This window comes from Lobosporangium transversale (genome assembly GCF_002105155.1).
Source record: "Lobosporangium transversale strain NRRL 3116 chromosome Unknown BCR41scaffold_25, whole genome shotgun sequence".
NCBI classification, from domain to species: domain Eukaryota; kingdom Fungi; phylum Mortierellomycota; class Mortierellomycetes; order Mortierellales; family Mortierellaceae; genus Lobosporangium; species Lobosporangium transversale.
This window is the reverse complement of record NW_019029003.1, coordinates 126,795-143,901: the sequence shown is the minus strand read 5'-3', so window position 1 is coordinate 143,901 and position 17,107 is coordinate 126,795. Positions and strand designations below refer to the sequence as shown.

The window sequence follows — 17,107 nt, the reverse complement described above, 5'->3', positions numbered from 1 at the left end:
TTGTCCCCAGTGCAGATTCAGTATAAGTTTATTCCTTGAACGCATGTTTTAAATGAGAGAAGTGCCATAAATATATCAATGTTTTCTACCAAAGACAAGCCAAGGATAGGCGTCATTACTGCGCTAGGCTTCATTCACTCCGTTGCCAAGATGTAAAAAAAAAAAAAAAAAGGATGAGACAAACAACACAGCCTCGCTTCAAAAAACGTTTTTTTACAACGGATGGTCAAATGCGCACTAAGATCTGTGAATTTATCGGAGTTGATCCTCTGCAACGTCAAGCATGGGCTGTAGCAAGCTAGTCTGATGACAATGATATGGATGATATGGATGATATGAATGATATGAGTGATATTGATATTATTGTTATTCTTTTTTATTTTCACTATTTTTATGGTATGGACACCACAACCAGAGAGGATTAACGAGAGAGAGATGAAGATTGTAAAAAAAAAAAAAAAGATGACGGAACAGGGCAATGGCTAATATTTACAAAATACTTGTACAACACATGCACAAAAACAAAATGAAATAGAACAAAAAAGGCAAAGGCAAAGGCAAAAAGTGGATTGTCAAAATGAAATAGTAATAAACAAAACAGAAGAAAGAAAAAGTAAATTGTACAAAAACAAAGAAAGATCTGACTGTAAACAATACTCTTTCTCTAAGGAGATACAATAATGAAAAGAAAACAAAGCCAATACAGATACGAAATGGTACAAGTCGTTCAGAAAGTCAGAAAGGGAAAAAAAAAAAGAAAAAGAAAAGAAAGATAAAAAATAAAAACAAAACAAAAAAAAAATAAAATAAAAGCAACGCGCTGTGCCACTCTTTCTCTTCTTCTCTCTCTTTCTCACTCTCTTTTGCACATGCTCCTCATAAAAAATATTCGGATGAATAAGCGGTCAAGACCTAGTTCTCAAAGTCCCTTCGGGGTCGGTCAATCGTCCTGCGAGATCCTGATGTTGATCGAGGACGCTCTACTGCTCTTCGCTTGCCTCGACCAAGATCATCCTCATCCTCATCATAATCATTACGAACACCTTGCAGGTCTTGCTCACTACTGCGTCGCCAAATGGCTCCTTCCCGACTCCCATGGCCAGATCCAAAATTTTGCCGAGAAGTGCTCGCACCAGATCCGTATCCTCCAAAAGATGTATAGGTGGACGAGGCCGGGCCAGTGATAGCAGCCGGACCACCTAAAGTTTGGCTCGGACTTGTTGAGAAGGGAGATCCTTGTCGGATGGACGCTGGACGAGAGACACTCATTTGGTACGGGAGCAGGGCTTGTTGGATCTGCTGCTGTATCTGTTGCTGTACCTGTTGCTGAAGTGTATCCGTCATTTTCGAGAAGCCATCGCCCATAGCGCTTCCAATGCTAAGGCCAAGCTGCTTGGCAGTCTCACGCTGAGCATTCTCGACAGACACTACTGCACGCCCAACACCTTCTACCTGATCAGCCAACCTTGTAAACGCCATCTGAAGAGACGCATAGAGCTCTTCACGAAAATGAGCTAGCTCATCTTGGTACCCACGTTGTGCTGTCTGAAGCTCAGACAATATATTGGTCTGACTCGTATTGATGGCATTTAGCAATACAGGGGTCTTGCCAATAATTTCTCGATCTTCTTCAAGCGCACGCGCCTTCCCTTTCCTGTCACGGAAAAGGCTCTCAAACTGAGGTCTTTGTGCCTGACGATCGTGTCCAATTCGTTGGGGAGCGCTGTCTCCTCTGGACCGCGGTAAATAAGGGTGATGACGGACAGAAAGAACCCTTGCTTGGTTTGATAAGGGTTCTTCGTCCTGTTGGAGTTCTTCATATTCATCATCTCCATTAAAGGAAAGCGACTTTTGAAGGCTGGCACCTAGATCCCGTAAGCGTAAATCCTCTTTCATGAATCCTGGCGATGGTGCATGGGGCTGCTTTGGTTGCTCCCGCTGCATAGGCTCATCTTCGTCCTCAATACCGGCTTCATCCATGCTTTTTCGACTCTGAGGCCGTTGCCGCGAGTTCTCCAGCTTCTCTAGCTGGTTTGGTGAGAGGCGCAGCTGTCCAGAGTGACTTGAGGGCTGACGATGGTGAGTCTCTGCATCACCTCTGATAGACCCAGATTGGGATGGCTGGATGAAGTTCTGAACAGGCGTAGATCGAGGTGATGGAGCAGTTGATTGAGGCGATGGAAACCCTGATTTTGGGGTGGGGGTGTGCGCAGAACCATGTTCGCCAGGGATGTCAATGGCACTTACCATCCCGCCTTGAAATCTACCTTCGGTTTGCCGATTTACCCCCCTTGCAAGAATATCAGCCGTCATGGCATGATAGGATGCACGTGTCGTGCTCGGAACAAATTGATCGCCGACATTATCGTCCTGGCTAGGTCTCTTAACCCTGCTGAAAGGCCGCTGTTGATGAGACGATACTGAATGACGGCGGTATGAAGCCGTGGATGAAGGTGGCGGCATGATATCGCTGAGTGAAGCATTGTGTTGAAACAAACTGTCATCATGCTGGTCCAGAGGATGCTGTGGGAACTGAAGTTGGTGAAGTGTGGGCATGATCTCCATTCCGTTCAAGAGTGACCCTCCGCTGGATATTTGTGATGGAAAGGACGATCGGTTCATGGAGGGGTTGGAATATATCTCTAAACTGGCTTCATCATCGTCATCTGTGTCTCCGCCGGTCCTCCAAGTGCTAACCTGCTCCATGATGCCTGTAGTTAGGGAACTACCTACAGCAGACGATATTACGCTGACAGATGATTGACTAGGCGTGGGTGTCACAGTGGTAGTGGTCATACTTGTATTCCTGGAAAGCTGAAACGAGGGTATCTTTTTGGTCTGTGGTGTGGGTAAAATCCCTGAAAGAAAATCCGCTGCATCCTGTGAATGTGATTTGTTTAATGTCCAGACTCCTATGTCATGGATATACCGGAAACAGTTTCCTCTATTTGATTTCGCATTTGCATTGTACATGGATAAGATCCTTTGTACTCTCTATTCATCATAAATTAAAGAAAGAGGACAAGAAACTTTCATCATTAGTGTTGATAAAGAGGGTTGAAAGGAAGGTAATAAAGGTAATATTAAAAAGTGTAGGGTAGGATAAAGGTTTGCCCATGATACCAGTCTCAAAACAACGTACGTTGTTTGTCAAGTCTGGCAGCATATGCTTTCTATCAGGCCAACGGTTGCGCCCATATCTGTAAAGTTGTAAACTATACTCTGCATCAGAAGGTTTACTAGAAGTGAGAGTTTGGGACATGCATCCCCCAATAATAAACGGATACAGATAATAAAAAATTGGCCAAGTGGTCATCTGATGGTCCAAAAAAAAAAAAAAAAAAAAAAAAAAATCACACTGTGATTCATTTATAACTGCAACCCTTCCCCTTTCGTCCTGTCCTGCACTCTCTTCAAGGGCCCCATGCACTATGCTTTTAGTCGTCCTGTTCTTTTTTTGGCGATTAATGATGTTGGCTCTACGTACAGTTATGAGTGTATGGACGTAAATAAAGATGAAATTTGTCCTGTCCAATCCGCTGGTATTTGTTACCAATGAATGTGGGAAAGGGCAGTAACAGACAAGTAAAGAATGCATGCTGACAGTGTATGTGAATGTGTGCTTGTTTGCTCCGCAGGGGAGAGTGATTTTGGCATGCTATCAACCCAGGACACCAATGACGATATGTGTGCCACGTTTGACGGTAGACTAATAGACTAATATAAAAAAAATGCACTGAAAAATGTCCTGTGCCCTGTGTCCTCAGAGAGTGAATTTTGCTTACCTTTATGAACGATCCTGAAGATGACGATGAGTATGGTGCCTGCATGATCACCAGGCGATGAGCGATATCGCGTGATGTCAGGCCTGCTGGCTCTGATGATAGAATCGCCTGGATGGCTGAGACTGGTAACAGAAAAGGTAACAGGAAGTAGTAGAGTATGATGTTAACGTATATCCGTCTTATAAAGGAGAAAGAGAACACTACTTTTATCTTTATTCATAGGACCTTACCAAGATAAGCCGTCCTGTCAGCCGAGGATGAGGTGGACATGCGGCAAATAAAGGTACAGGACAAGACTTTTTGCTTTTTTTCTTTTTCTTTTTCTTTTTTTTTTTTTTTTTTTTTTTTTTTGTTTTCTTCTTTTTCTTTCTGCCTGCGGCGCGGTTGCGGAGCGCAATCGCACGGTTTGTAGCGTATGGCGATGGGAATGAAGAGAAGGAAGCAGATCCACAGATACCGGGTACAACTGGATGGACGACAAGAATAAAAAAGGAAGTTTTAGAGTTGAGGATGAAGAAGTGCATAGGGCAACCACGAACACATTCAAATAGATGAAGCGTGGGAGGACAGATTTTTTTTTTTTTTTTTTTGCGATAAGGGGGACGAAGAAAGAAAAAAGACAGGAGAATTGGCAGAGTATCGGTCAGAGTGACATCTCTAACATCGTCAAAAGGGAACAACCCAGTTGAAAGAGAATATAATAAGAGGCAGAGGATGTACCAGATGAAGCAGTGTAAACAGTCTGGGAGAGAATATTTGTAGCAGAGGAAGAAAGGTTAGGGTACCTGAACGGGGTGCAAAAGTTGGAGATGGTTTTGTGAGAGTATAGGTAGCAAAGGACAGGTGCGAGATAATTTGCAAATGATGGACGAAGGCGTAGGGGAAGGATAGGTGTGGAAGAGAACAAAAAGAAAAAGAAACGAGGTTGCAAAAACAGTGGCGAAAGAGACAACAGTGGCAAAAGAATGAGTGTTGTACCGGAGAGCACGGCAGAAGGTCGTTGAGAACAAGCACAGAGGGTAATGTTGAGTGTCACCTGAGCGAATGGTATGGCAATGGTGGGAAGACAGAGTAAGTGAGAGAGAGGAAGAGAGAAGGGAGAAGAGAGAAGAGAGAAGAGGATGAGAATGGATGTGGAAGGAGAAATAGAAAGCGCAGTGTTAAAAGTGTGAAGATAAAATATCATCAACTGGGTGAATCACGGGGTCACGATAACTTATTCACGCACAAATCACAAAAAAAAAAAAGCTAATAAGGGGGTGCTATGAAGATGAAAGTGCAAAGCACATATTTTTTTTTCAGGAGTTCAAGCTGGAGAATACGAAACTGAGGGCCATACAATTAGCAAGGAGCGGAGGATAGAGGAGAAAGGGGCGAGTGTGGCCACAGAATGAATGAACGACTGGGTAGACTAAAAAATAAAAGAGTTATGTAAATTACACTTAAAAAAAAATATTATTAAATTATCAACTGATGATTGGCTTCTTGATCATATGTATACCTACAGTGTTTTCTTTTTTTATAAAAGAGGCGAAGGATCTTTAAGTTTTGAAGGTGCCAGGCGGTGGAGCAATATAACCTGCTGTTTTGGAGCCTTGTCAATGATGTGTCCGATGTAGAGTATGAGTGAACGAGGTGGGGAAGGCAAGATCGGCGGGGATGCTAAAGTAGCGGTAAATCCGAAGGGTCCTTATCAGATGTGGCAGGGAGGAATGAGTAATTGAAACAACTATTTTTCTTTAGTTCTGAGTGCCACAGATTGGAATATGGGTGTTGACATAAATCTGAAGTACGAGGGCGCAAGTCAGCTGCAAATAAAAAAGAGGTGTGTTCTGGACTGTGAGTGCTAATATCATGGGTTAGGGATGGAAGAGGGAAGAGGTGAAAAAAGTGGATTAAAGAAAAGCTCCCAATGTTCCGGTTTTTATACAAAACTTTGAACCCAAAAATGGTGGCACCCAATGATCACAAGTGTATTTGATAAAGCGCCGTTCCCCTGTGGCAGTGCCTTTGAAAAATGTAAGGAACAATGCATGCTGAATCTGGCGCAGCGTTTATGACAAAATAGAAAATAAGGTGTATATGCTTAGAAAAGGCATAATTGAGAGAGGCACAGCACTTTGGCATTGCATTGCTTAGGAATTATAAAAAAAAAAAAAAAAAAAAAAGTATGCGCATAAATTAACATTATGAGTGATGTACTCATGTGGACATACAAATTTATTATAATCAGCAAAAATGTTTCTTGCAAAAATGATAAATACAGTAGAATGTCGACCTAGCAGAAGATGTTACGATGTTACACGACTTTTATTGTCTGCTCTCATTTAACATACTTCTCTTGTTCACTAACCCCTTGACAACGTTTTGCGGGGATAGATGGTAGTCAGATTTGATAACCCAAAAAATCTCACCTTGTTTCTAGCTCCTTGTGTTCCTGCATCTCTTTTTTTTTTTTATTTTTTTTGAAATGACGCATTTTATCTTTGCTCTTAAAAAAAAAAAAGAAGAAAAGAAACTATTCCTGCTCAACTGACATAAAAATACACATACCACTACACTAAAGACTGGTTGATCCTCCTAGTCACTTCCTTCACCTTCCTATCCATTTGTGCGAGTTGTGTGTTTATGTTTTAGAGGCGCAAATTGCTCACACACCACCATTCCATGTTGAAAATAAAAATGGGTGCCACAAACACAATCCGAGTAATTAACACTAACACTACTGAAGTGTATATTGCCAAACGCCTGCCCTGATGTGTGTGATGTTGAAGTATGTACTCAATCTGTGTACTTGATTGGCGAGAGCCTTCAAAAAAAAAAAAAAAAAAAAAAAACAATAAAGGATGAGAGAGCGCTTTGTCGCTTTATTCTGCTCGTCTCTCATTTCCATTTCATCATTCTTATTCTTATTCCTTCCTCTTTAAATCCATCCTTCTTCCTTCCTCTTCCTTACCCTCTTACCTCCCTTTCTCTCTCTCTTTCTCCCTTGCTCCCTTTTATCATCTCTTCCTCTCGTTCTCCCTTACTTCTCAGAGATTCAATGTCGGGACGCAACCGCCATGACAACCTCACCCGACATCACCTAGTTAACGACCACTCTGCATCCCGTGACGCCCATGCGCACGCGCCCTTTCGACCCCAGCGCGCAAAGCGACCCATTCCAGACTCAGTAGGGGTGAATTCACTTGGTTCGTCAGTCTCTCAACTCTCTTTGCTCGATAACCACTCAATGACTTCTGTCATCGCCTCGTCTTCTTTGCCATCCTCTCCATCTACTGTCTCTCTTGCGAGCAGCTTTGTCGATGCACGTCAGCTTGACTCAGGTGTTGATTTGCAGGAACCACCCAGACCTGTCAACAGGAGATCGAACAGAGACTTTCGAATCATTCCTGCGACCGAGATCGAGGTCATGAATGAGTCTTCTTTGCAGGACAGCATTCGACATAGTCAAGCACTTCACAGGAGCCTATCCCAGAAATCATTTCAAAACAATAAAGACCAAAAAGACCAAACACACAAACAGGGCAACGAAATCAAAAAGAGCCTCGACTTTTTGAAGAGCAGTAACTTCCATGACACTTACGAGGACGAAGGAGACAGCTATTTTGGTGATATTCTGGACAAGTATTGTTACTCGGATGAAGATCCTGTCTCATCACTATCTGCCTCACCCGCATCATCCTTGTCCTCAGCACCTGGATCAAGGATCTTTGAATCCATACAGCCACCTACACCACCGGACCTGCGCCCAAATAAACAGCGGGAAAAAGACACTATTACGACTACTTTGAAAAACAATCAATTACATCCAGAGACACCTGCCTACAACCAATATGAGCGCAACCGGAACAACAGCTTCTCAGGACTCTCCTTGACTTCTCCCACAAGCGCCGTCTCTACGAAACTCAGCACATATCAACGATCTGCCATTGCGAGTGATAGTCGCGACTCTCTCACCATGACCGACTCGTCTTCTTCACCCTCTTCACGAGCCTATACTAGGAAGGCTCCTCCTCCTCCTCCAAAAGATGATATGGCAGCGCCTTGTTCATCGGCACTTAAGCAGGCTTCAGTGTCAACCGTTCCACCAAGGACCACATCATCGTCATCTTCAGGTCTGTCTCCTTTCCATCCACTGTCCGTAAGGAGGGAAGGACAGCACCATAGCAGTGATTCATTGCTCGATTTAAGAGAAACCAAGCCGGAGCCTCCTCCAAAGGACAGCTCTCGACGAGCACACTCCAGTCACAATATGAATGGCAGCAGCGCTACTAATTCACAGCCCCCTGTGCTCTCCTTAGACTCACACTCCGTAGGACACTCTAACAGTTTCTTGGAGGTTGTAGAAGCCTCCATGAACCGACATCGTGTTGCGTCATCAGTAGCAAATAATGTATCTGGGCTAACTTATAACGCACCTCAGTCTTACTCGTCCTCCTCCCTGTCCTCGCAAACAAAGAACGACTCTAGCCACAGCCACTCCAGTGGTACATCCCAGCATGGGATGGGACGGACATCTAGCCATTGGCCACATCAAGGTTCCGCGCCAAATAACTTGACAACCAAGGGATATGACAACAAAGATGAAATAGGACATGGTCATGGACAACGACAGGAATCTCGCGTCTCGCATAATCAGCCACACCATATTCACCAAGGCCATGCGCAGCATAGGCATCAACTTCAGCATCGACCAAACCAAGCACATCCCCAACACCATTCATTATCGTCAATAAGGGATGGCTTTTATCGTATGCATGGATCCACGTCGCAACTCGATTTGACAGATTCTGGATTCAAGTCACATCCATCTCCAGCACCCTTCCTAAATGAGCGCCTCCGATCGTACAGCCAAGGTTCAATCGCAACTACGTCGTCAAGCACGAGGCATGAGTATTTAGGCCCCTCTCGTAGCCCGAAATCAGCCTTAGTTAAGACACCAATCGCGCGTGCTAGATCCAAAGAAGTGCATGGAGCCCGTAAGGTGATCTTTGGAGACATGATTACAATCGTGACGATTGAACGGGCCGAGACACCACCACCACCACCACAATTAGACAAGAAGGCCAGGAAGAAGCTCCTACAGGCCAAGAAGAAAGCGGCAGGCAAAGGCGGCCAGATGCATAATTTCGATCCAGAGTACAATGCCGCGTATTTCGATGCACCCTATACCCCGACGCCTAGTGAGGTCGTCGTCACAATGGCACCCTGGATCGGTAATCCAAATTATGATGAAGAGAAACAAAATTCTAAATTTTATTATGATGATGAATATGATTACGAGGATTATGATGAAGAATACGAGGCACCATACGAGTCTGATATCCGTCTTGGCCCTGATGATGATGATGAGGAGGAGGAGGAGGAGGAAGAGGAGGAAGAGGGTGAGGAGAATGGCACTCGATCCTGGGGTCACGGGATTGTTGGTCCAGGCGGATCATTGCCGAAGAAGAAGAGTGGCATGTTCAAGTTTAAGCGGGCGGTCAATAAACTGCTTCGTAACTAAGAGAGAGCTCCTCTCCCGAGTCATGAACCACCGTCGCCGCTTGTTTTTATCATCTGTGCTTCATATTTTTATATCCACATTCTATACCATGTATATACTTTTTTTTTTTTTTTTTTTTTTTTGTAAAGTACATTAGGTGATTATATTTATTACTATTATTAATGAAGTAAAGATTTATAAAGGAAATCGAGGTTGATCCAACAGGGAGAAAAGAAAAAAAAAGGAAAAAAGCATATATATAAACTTATGGAACTGCATGATGGAGTTTTTAAGCTGACCTACTTCAGTCAGTAATGACATCTTCTTTAACATCAGAAAGGCCATGTATAAGTTTCTGAAGTGCTCCTTCATTGGCCTCTTTGAGTTCTCGTTCTTTCTCTTGTTTAATTCGGCGTAGCTCCTCTAATGCAGCAGCTTGTTGAGCCATTCTACTGGGAGCAACCTCTGCAGTTGCTGCTGAAATCTTGGACAGCCGGTATTCGATTGGAGAGGGATTAGGACAATGACCAACAGGATCAGTCCGTGCTTCTTGGGAAGAAGAAGAAGTCGAAGATGTAACAGCCGTTGTTGTTTGATCTGCCAGAGTGGTCCAAGGATGCTCACTATCACGATCATCATCACAGGAACAGATCTGTTCAAGGGACAGGCCTGCTAGTACTTCTGTGATATGGAGACCGCAACCTTTGAAAAGATAGAGATTTTTATTATTATTATTTATTCATTGTTGTGTATGGTAAGAAGCAAGAAAAAAGAGATATAAAAATATATATTAAGAGCAGATCCTGTGTTCACCCGTAACAAATGAAAAAAGGGCAAATGGCAAAGGGTAAAAAGAACGTTGTGATTCCTGGTTCTTGGATGCAATTTTTTTTTTTTTTTTTTTTTTTTTTTTTTGAAAGGCATTCCCTCTGCTCTCTATTTCGCTTTTATTAAGGGAATATACCTGTCCAAGTAAACTTGCCACAGTCCTGACAAATCGTTCTTTGACACATTTTTTTTTTCTTTCTTTCTTTCTTTCTTTCTTTCTTGCTTTCTTTCTTTCTTTGGTGAATTGTGAGTTTTAAGGTTGATTATAAGTACGAAGTTGAAGTGGTAAAAGGATTGATGATGATGTAGAGTAAGCCCCCTGGAGAAAGTGGAGAGAATGAATGAGGAATGAAGACGGCGAGTGAATTTGTAAATGCACCCTGTTTAAGCTAAAAAAAAAAAAAAAAAAAAAAAAAAAAAATGGAAAAAAAGACGAATTAGGTTTTGTACTAATTGTTAAATCCTTGCAAAGTCCGAGGCTATGAAAATTAATTCCAGACGCGCTATGCATATTTAATGATTTGATGGTTTTTTCTCAGCTCATTCTTCCCCCTTCCCAGTGGCTCCTTATCGCCTACCAGCGCAGAAACAGAAAAAAAAACAAAATAACAAAATAAAAAATACAAAAAAAAAAACACAAGGCCAAGACCAAGACCAAGGCCAAGACCAACGGGAAGAGTTGAGGGAGGTGGCAGAGGCAAGGTGGAGTAGCATAGGGAGAAAGTAACGATGGGAGAAATGGGAAAGAAAGTCTTCAACTTTTTTTTTTTACCATTAACTGCTCTTTTTATCTCTCTCTCTCTCTCTCTCTATATATCTTTTCGTGTTACACTTGTTACACTTGATAAATATATATATACAATCATCATTTTGTTCCATGGTGCACACAAATGGAGCGGAGATGCAAGTCATGCATGATCTGTGCCTTTTTTTTTTTTTTTTTTTTTTTTTTTTTTTTTCTTTTGATAAAGAGTTAAAGTTATAATCAACTGCTTTCTGTCCAACACGGATAAAGTCTAGCAAGTAGTAACAAAAAATTGTCGACTCAACAGAGAGGTGTTGGGATAACTCTTTGTTTCTTTTTGTTTTCGTCTCCCAGCCTTTTTTTTTTTTTTTTTTTTTTTTTTTTTTTTCCTTTCTACACCGTTGATATGTTGATTTTCACGCGTTCCTGAAGGAAATAGACAAATTGGGTAATATAATTCCGCGATGTTTTTGTTTGCAACCTAATTTGTTTCTTTTTTTTTCCCTCGATTTTTTCAATGTCGTTTTTTAGCAATTCCTGTCCACCATAGTCGGGAATCATCATGCATGCATTGATTATCCCGAAAGATTGGGTGCTCTTTCATGCAGTCTACGGAGACGACCTTTTGGGTCCTTTGTTAATGATCGCATTATATCCAAACATGAATCAACATCGTGATATCTTGTCAGCATACCCCTCCTTCTCCTTTTTATTTGTCAATAAACCAAAGCACTGGTACTGAAATACCTGAATGGATCTTAATTGATTTGAAGGAGCAGTTGTCGTTTTTTTTGTTACCCTTCCTTCCTCCTCACCCTTCATTATACCTTACTTGTAGCTTACCTCTCCGTTCCATGGTAAAACTTTTTTTTTTCCTTTTTCTTTTTATTCTTAATCACTGCTTAAATGTACTAAAAGTAAAGACATACTGCAAAGTGAGCTGAAAAAAAAAAAAAAAAAAAAAAAAAAAAAAGGATTAATCTATTTGGCAGCCCATTGCCAAATATAGTCAACTTTCAAGACTCTCTTTGGCAGCCCAGTTGCCAAATAACATTCATTATTTACTTGGCAGCCTACCCAGCGTTATTTGGCCTCTAACTAATTTTTTTTTTTTTTTTTTTTTTTTTTTTTTTCCGTACATGTTTATAACGCTCATACTTCAAATTAATAAAGCTCCCGTCTTCTACGTCATAGTTATGTGTAGTGACATTGTCTTCAAGTAGGTCGCTCATACAGTTTTGGAGGTGCCATTTGGAGATCAATGCCTATGAGAGGTTTTCGCTCGGAGCAAACGCGTCTCACCTGCTACCTAGACGTCTTCAATAAATCATTCCCTAACCGTGTACATTGAAGGCTGTTTTGTGAAGATGTCATCGCCGCTGCCCTTAGTACCTCCGACGGCATTAGCTGTGCAAGGCAATGTATCCACAGAACGCTGCCTGTTTTACCACTGATGCTATGACCGTTATCAAAAAAAAAAAAAAAAAAAAAAAGTACTGTATTTGGCAGCCCAGCTGCCACCCAAGAGTGCGAAGTTAAGTGGCAGCCCCCAGAAGTAGGCTGCCAAATAGAGGCAAAAATTACTATATTTGGTATGGGCTGCCAAATAGATTAATCCAAAAAAAAAAAAAGTTTCATGCTCTGTCAAAGTTACAAAACACTAAGGAGAAACTCCTCTTCTGAGGACATGATTTTAAACCAAAAGTTCCCAATCCGGGGTTCGAACCCGGGCCGCCTCGGTGAAAGCGAGGAATCCTGACCACTGGACCAATTAGGAGATGATGATGTTGATGCTAGATCTTTGCTACATTATGTAGTACACTCCAAGGTATTTTCAATGAAGAAAATAGGCAGAATTTTACTCGAAAAAATGATATAAAAGATATATTTAATCGACTCTGGGGTCCGCTCAGGCGCAAATCCAACGCCAAAGGGAACGGTACAATACCCAGCCAGGTAATGTCATTTATACGGATGGATCTCTCAAAGATATTGGCACTGAAAGAGTAAGTATGGCATTTGGTGTGGTAGTCCAGACACAAGAGGGTGATTTTTACACTGCGCTATCTGGTAGAGTAGCAGGCAACGCATCCTCGACAAAGGCAGAGCTAGCTGGTTTGTTGGCAGGAATACTTATCAGCCCACGAAACAGATCTATGACAATCCGACTTGATAACAGCGCAGTTGTGACTCAATTCCGAGCATTGGTCCGAGGCAGAGTGGATAGCACGTTGCGACAACGTATTAGGTCACCGTATGCAGTATGGTGGGCAGCTATACACAACACATTTATTCAACAAGGATCGGAAGTCACGGTCGAGTGGGTCAAAGGACATGCCGGCAACAGAGGGAACGAAGAAGCGGACGAAGCAGCAAAATATGGACATTATGGCGAGCTATGGGATATCAACATAACGGAGCATAATGACATGTACTGCCATGCAAAGTTCAACGGTGTACCGGCGGAAGATGACTTAAGGCAGATCCTTAAGTTACAGTCAACAACTCGTACACATCACACGTGGATCGCTCAGAACAGGACACAGGAGCATGTTAAGGATTGGACAAAAATTGATTGGCGAGCTACTATGAACATTGTTCATGATAGCAACCTACCGAAAGGACTCTTCACCAGCCCAGCGGGCTGCCAAAAGCGAGCGCACAGGATCAAGAAACTCCATGGAATGTTGCCTACACAGTCATATATGAGACACTGGAGGCCAGACCTTTATGAAGACGGCAACTGCAGAGTGTGTGGGACAGAGGATGAAGACACATCGCATATCTGGAGATGTCCAAGGACGATGGAGACTCAGGCCGAGAAGTGGAAGGAGATAATCCAAAATATGAATGTGATAGGGAAGAGGACATGGAGGAAAGAGTTGAAAGCAGTGCAGGGGCAAGCACAAAGGGCCAGAGAGAGAGGTGTAGACCCACCAAGGACAAAAGAGCCAACTTTTACTGCGGCAGAGGAGGACTACATTTGGGGAACTCTGGAGATGCATATCGATGGTGTGCGAGAAGTACGACGCCATGGTGATAGGAACGGCGATGGTGAGGAGGAAGAGATAGAGCACACACCAGATTGGTCTGTGCAGGACATTTACCATGGACTTACGCCCAAGTCCATTGCTCAGAGTTGGAAAGTTGGCTTCAAGACAACAACAAGGATAGCTACATATATGGCAGGGCGCTTCGTCAAGGCCATAGAAGAATTCGGTCGTACAGAAATCTGGAACAAACGGTGTAAAGTCACTGTTGAATGGGAAAAGGCTCGTGAAATCACTGCTATGAGCAAACGCGCTAGAGGACGCAACTGCGTTGGGGAGCACAGACGTAGTAGCAATGATTTCCTTGTCCCTTCCCTCAGACAAAGACAGAAGCTGAATGTAAAAGAGATCTACAAGATCGCGGATGACCGAGTCCGGGACAGTTACCTTGGGAAAACCAAACTGGACGTGATGGAGCGGCTAGGTGGAATGAAGTTTTTGATGACTATGGATAGCGGATAATTTGTCGCGTTGCGCAACAGGCCACGTCGGAAAGGTGGACTTTGAGTACCAACCACGGCGGTCAGGGTTTATGAAATCATGGATACAGCGGCTCTTGTCGTTTGTGCAGTAATAGCTGTTTATTGACTATAGTTTCTGGAGCATTTTGTTCATAGAGTGTAGAAAATAAATCCCATGACCCTGAGGGTCCTTGTTATCAAAAAAAAAAAAAAAAAAAAAAAATAGTAACAGGGTCACCCATTTATAGAGCACAATGCTAATAAAAAGTGAGAGAAACATGTTTATGAACAAATTACAGCACGAGTCTTGGAATACTGAGGACGAAAGCTCCCGTCAATAATAAAAATTGATCATTTATTGTATGCATTCCCTTTTTTTTTTTTTTTTTTTTTTACACATGTAAAACCACTACTTGTAACGGTGAATCACGTCCGGTTCTCGTCCACGTAAGAAAGGAACCTCGGTCCCCTTCACGTATACATTTTCCCAAAACTCCTTCAGGTCTGGTTCTGGATCAGCTTTGACTTTCTCTGCGATCTTATCAACCTCTGCACGCGCAGCCTTATCCAAGGCCTTGACTTCATCCTCTGTGATAAGCTTGTGTTCCAATAGTCGATCCTTTAAGCCCGTAATTGCATCATGATCTGCTCGCATCTTTTGGATTTCGTCACGGTTCCTGTACGATGTCCCTGGGTCTGACATAGAGTGACCAGCATAGCGATAAGTCTCCATCTCAAGTACCAATGGTCCCTTTCCACTGAGCGTCCATTCTCGTGCATGTGCAATAGCCTGATGAACAGCGATGATGTCCATTCCATTGACCTAAAGAAAGGCGGCAGAGTTTTAGCCTCAATTTTTCTTTTTCTTTTTCTTTTTTGACACAGCCAAGGCAATGTATGTAAAGCGTCTTTTTTTTTTTTTTATATATATATATATATATACTTTGATTCCGGGAATGTATTCAGCACGCTTGTAATATTCTGTACTCGCAGATGATCGATCAGCAGAGGTGCCCATACCATATTGGTTGTTTTCGCATACAAAGACACAAGGGAGATCCCATAGTTTGGCCATATTGAACGATTCGAAGACTTGGCCTTGATTGGCTGCCCCATCACCATAGAACGTAAAGGTAGCAGCTTTACGATTGAGATACTTTTGAGCGAATGCAATGCCGGTACCGAGAGGCACTTGTGCTCCTACAATACCGTTGCCTCCAAAGAACCTGGGCGTGAACATGTGCATCGATCCGCCTTTGCCCTTGGAGATCCCAGTTCCACGACCCAGTAGCTCTGCCAGGATAGAGTGGATGGTGCCCCCCCGCATATAAGTGAATCCATGGGCGCGATAGGCCGTGATGACCTTATCTTCATCTGTCAATGCACTCTCCATTCCTACACCTACAGCCTCCTAAAAAAGATTTTTTCATGCATCGAGCATTGTTGGTGAGAAACAGGTAAAGCAAATAGATCAAATTCTTGCAAAGATGATATAATCTCGAAAATCATAATGATGTCGAACTATCATAAATTTTACTAGTGCGACCGGAACACGAAACCTCCTCTTAATCTGCGGGAAAAAGAAAAAAAGCCATACCTGACCGGTACACAAATGGCAGAACCCTCGGATAAGACCTGCTTTGTAGAGGCCATCTGCAGTCGTCTCCATTCGACGCATGATCACCATGCTTTTGTACATGTCGAGAAGATCATTCTTTTTGATATCAACCTCCAATGACGGCGCTTCACATTTGAAAGTCTTGAAGGAATCCTTTGGAAGCTTAATTGCTACCTTATCGTTAGAAGCTGAAGCAAATGACCGAGTTGCTACCTATCAAGGATATATTTTAGAATGTATACTGACGGCATAAGTACTCTTGTTTCGAAAAATGATCGTTTGTGATCGCCAATGTGTGATTGTGGTGACGGAATGGTAGGTAGTGTTTTAGAGACGATCAAGTTTGCTGTGCAGATGCGCATACCAGTGGAGCGAGGTTTGACTTGGTTATGGCAGGGGTGGCCCTGATGAGGGCGTGTCTAGACGAGCAGAGCATTTTTGTATGAGAGAAGAATGGAGGAACAAAAGAGCGATAGAACAGACTAAAGGATTGGGGAATTGGAAGAGGAATGATAAAGAAAAGAAATAACGAGAAGAAAGTGTGAAAGAATTTTAATCAGTGTAAAATCGTCTTTTTGAAACCGGATCCTAAATGCCGTAAAAAAAATTAGCCTAGTCTCTTGTAATGTAACGGTTAGAAGGTGTTTGGTCCCCCTGTCTGCAAAAAGGCACAAAATACGGTTTTTGTGCGTGGCCAAAGCGTCATTCGTACATGAAGGGAAGAGCTGTTTTCAGGAAGTAGGAAGCGGAACAATGCAATGCCCTCCCAAAAGCGAATGACGAACCGTTAAAAATCTCTCTGACCTGAGAAAAGATTTGATCCTTCCACTTCGGGCTCTACAAATGTCGACTCTGGATCCAGCCCGGTTCGTCCTTTCTCATCTCTTTCTTTTTTCCAACTAACGGTTTTTATTATGATTTTTATGGTTTTTTATTTCAAGTTGAGCTAGATTTATGTAGGCCTTATTGAGATTCCTTGAAGGAACCATCATTTATTTTCAAAGTCGATAAGGGCATATTTCTTTTTTTTTTTTTTGTTTCCTCCTTCCGCGTCCATAAAAACCAGAAGGACTATGGACTATGAACAGTTGGTAAAGTACAGTTCCTTACTACTACCAATACTACCATCATT

General features: G+C 42.6%; 4 protein-coding genes and 1 non-coding gene across 5 annotated transcripts; 1 reads left to right on the top strand and 4 right to left on the bottom strand.

Moving 5' to 3' along the window:
• Positions 1-813: 813 nt before the first annotated feature.
• On the bottom strand, positions 814-4,102 carry BCR41DRAFT_356165 (hypothetical protein). The gene is made up of 3 exons (XM_022024599.1): positions 4,016-4,102; positions 3,786-3,907; positions 814-2,994 (listed from the first exon to the last, which is right to left on the bottom strand). The coding sequence occupies exons 1-3, from the start codon at positions 4,053-4,055 to the stop codon at positions 913-915; spliced, it is 2,244 nt and encodes a 747-aa protein (XP_021880105.1). The 5' UTR covers positions 4,056-4,102; the 3' UTR covers positions 814-912.
• A 2,565-nt stretch (positions 4,103-6,667) lies between these two features.
• BCR41DRAFT_356164 (hypothetical protein) lies at positions 6,668-9,376 on the top strand (the record flags this gene model as incomplete). Its single annotated transcript, XM_022024598.1, has 1 exon — positions 6,668-9,376. A coding segment is annotated over exon 1 (2,462 nt), but the record flags the coding sequence as incomplete, so codon positions are not given.
• A 201-nt stretch (positions 9,377-9,577) lies between these two features.
• On the bottom strand, positions 9,578-10,286 carry BCR41DRAFT_371761 (hypothetical protein; the record flags this gene model as incomplete). The annotated part of the gene is made up of 2 exons (XM_022026632.1): positions 9,578-9,975; positions 10,238-10,286. 2 exons carry the CDS (start codon positions 10,284-10,286, stop codon positions 9,578-9,580), a joined length of 447 nt encoding a protein of 148 aa, XP_021880103.1.
• A 2,265-nt stretch (positions 10,287-12,551) lies between these two features.
• On the bottom strand, positions 12,552-12,623 carry BCR41DRAFT_t91. The gene has a single exon. It is a non-coding gene; the product is annotated as a tRNA-Glu (tRNA).
• Positions 12,624-14,772: 2,149 nt separating this feature from the next.
• Positions 14,773-16,487, bottom strand: BCR41DRAFT_324204 (dehydrogenase E1 component-domain-containing protein; the record flags this gene model as incomplete). Its single annotated transcript, XM_022021536.1, has 4 exons — positions 16,340-16,487; positions 15,955-16,188; positions 15,301-15,768; positions 14,773-15,180 (listed from the first exon to the last, which is right to left on the bottom strand). Coding segments are annotated over exons 1-4 (1,182 nt in total), but the record flags the coding sequence as incomplete, so codon positions are not given.
• Between the last annotated feature and the right edge of the window lie 620 nt (positions 16,488-17,107).

What these genes read in the sequence shown, in the direction of transcription:
- BCR41DRAFT_356165 (XM_022024599.1), bottom strand. Translation starts at nt 4,055, where the DNA reads ATGTCCACCTCATCCTCGGCTGACAGGACGGCTTATCTTG. An exon ending in TGACAGGACGGCTTATCTTG is followed by an intron (nt 3,908 to 4,015) that starts GTAAGGTCCTAT and finishes TTCTGTTACCAG; the next exon opens with TCTCAGCCATCCAGGCGATT. An exon ending in CTTCAGGATCGTTCATAAAG is followed by an intron (nt 2,995 to 3,785) that starts GTAAGCAAAATT and finishes TATGATGAATAG; the next exon opens with AGAGTACAAAGGATCTTATC.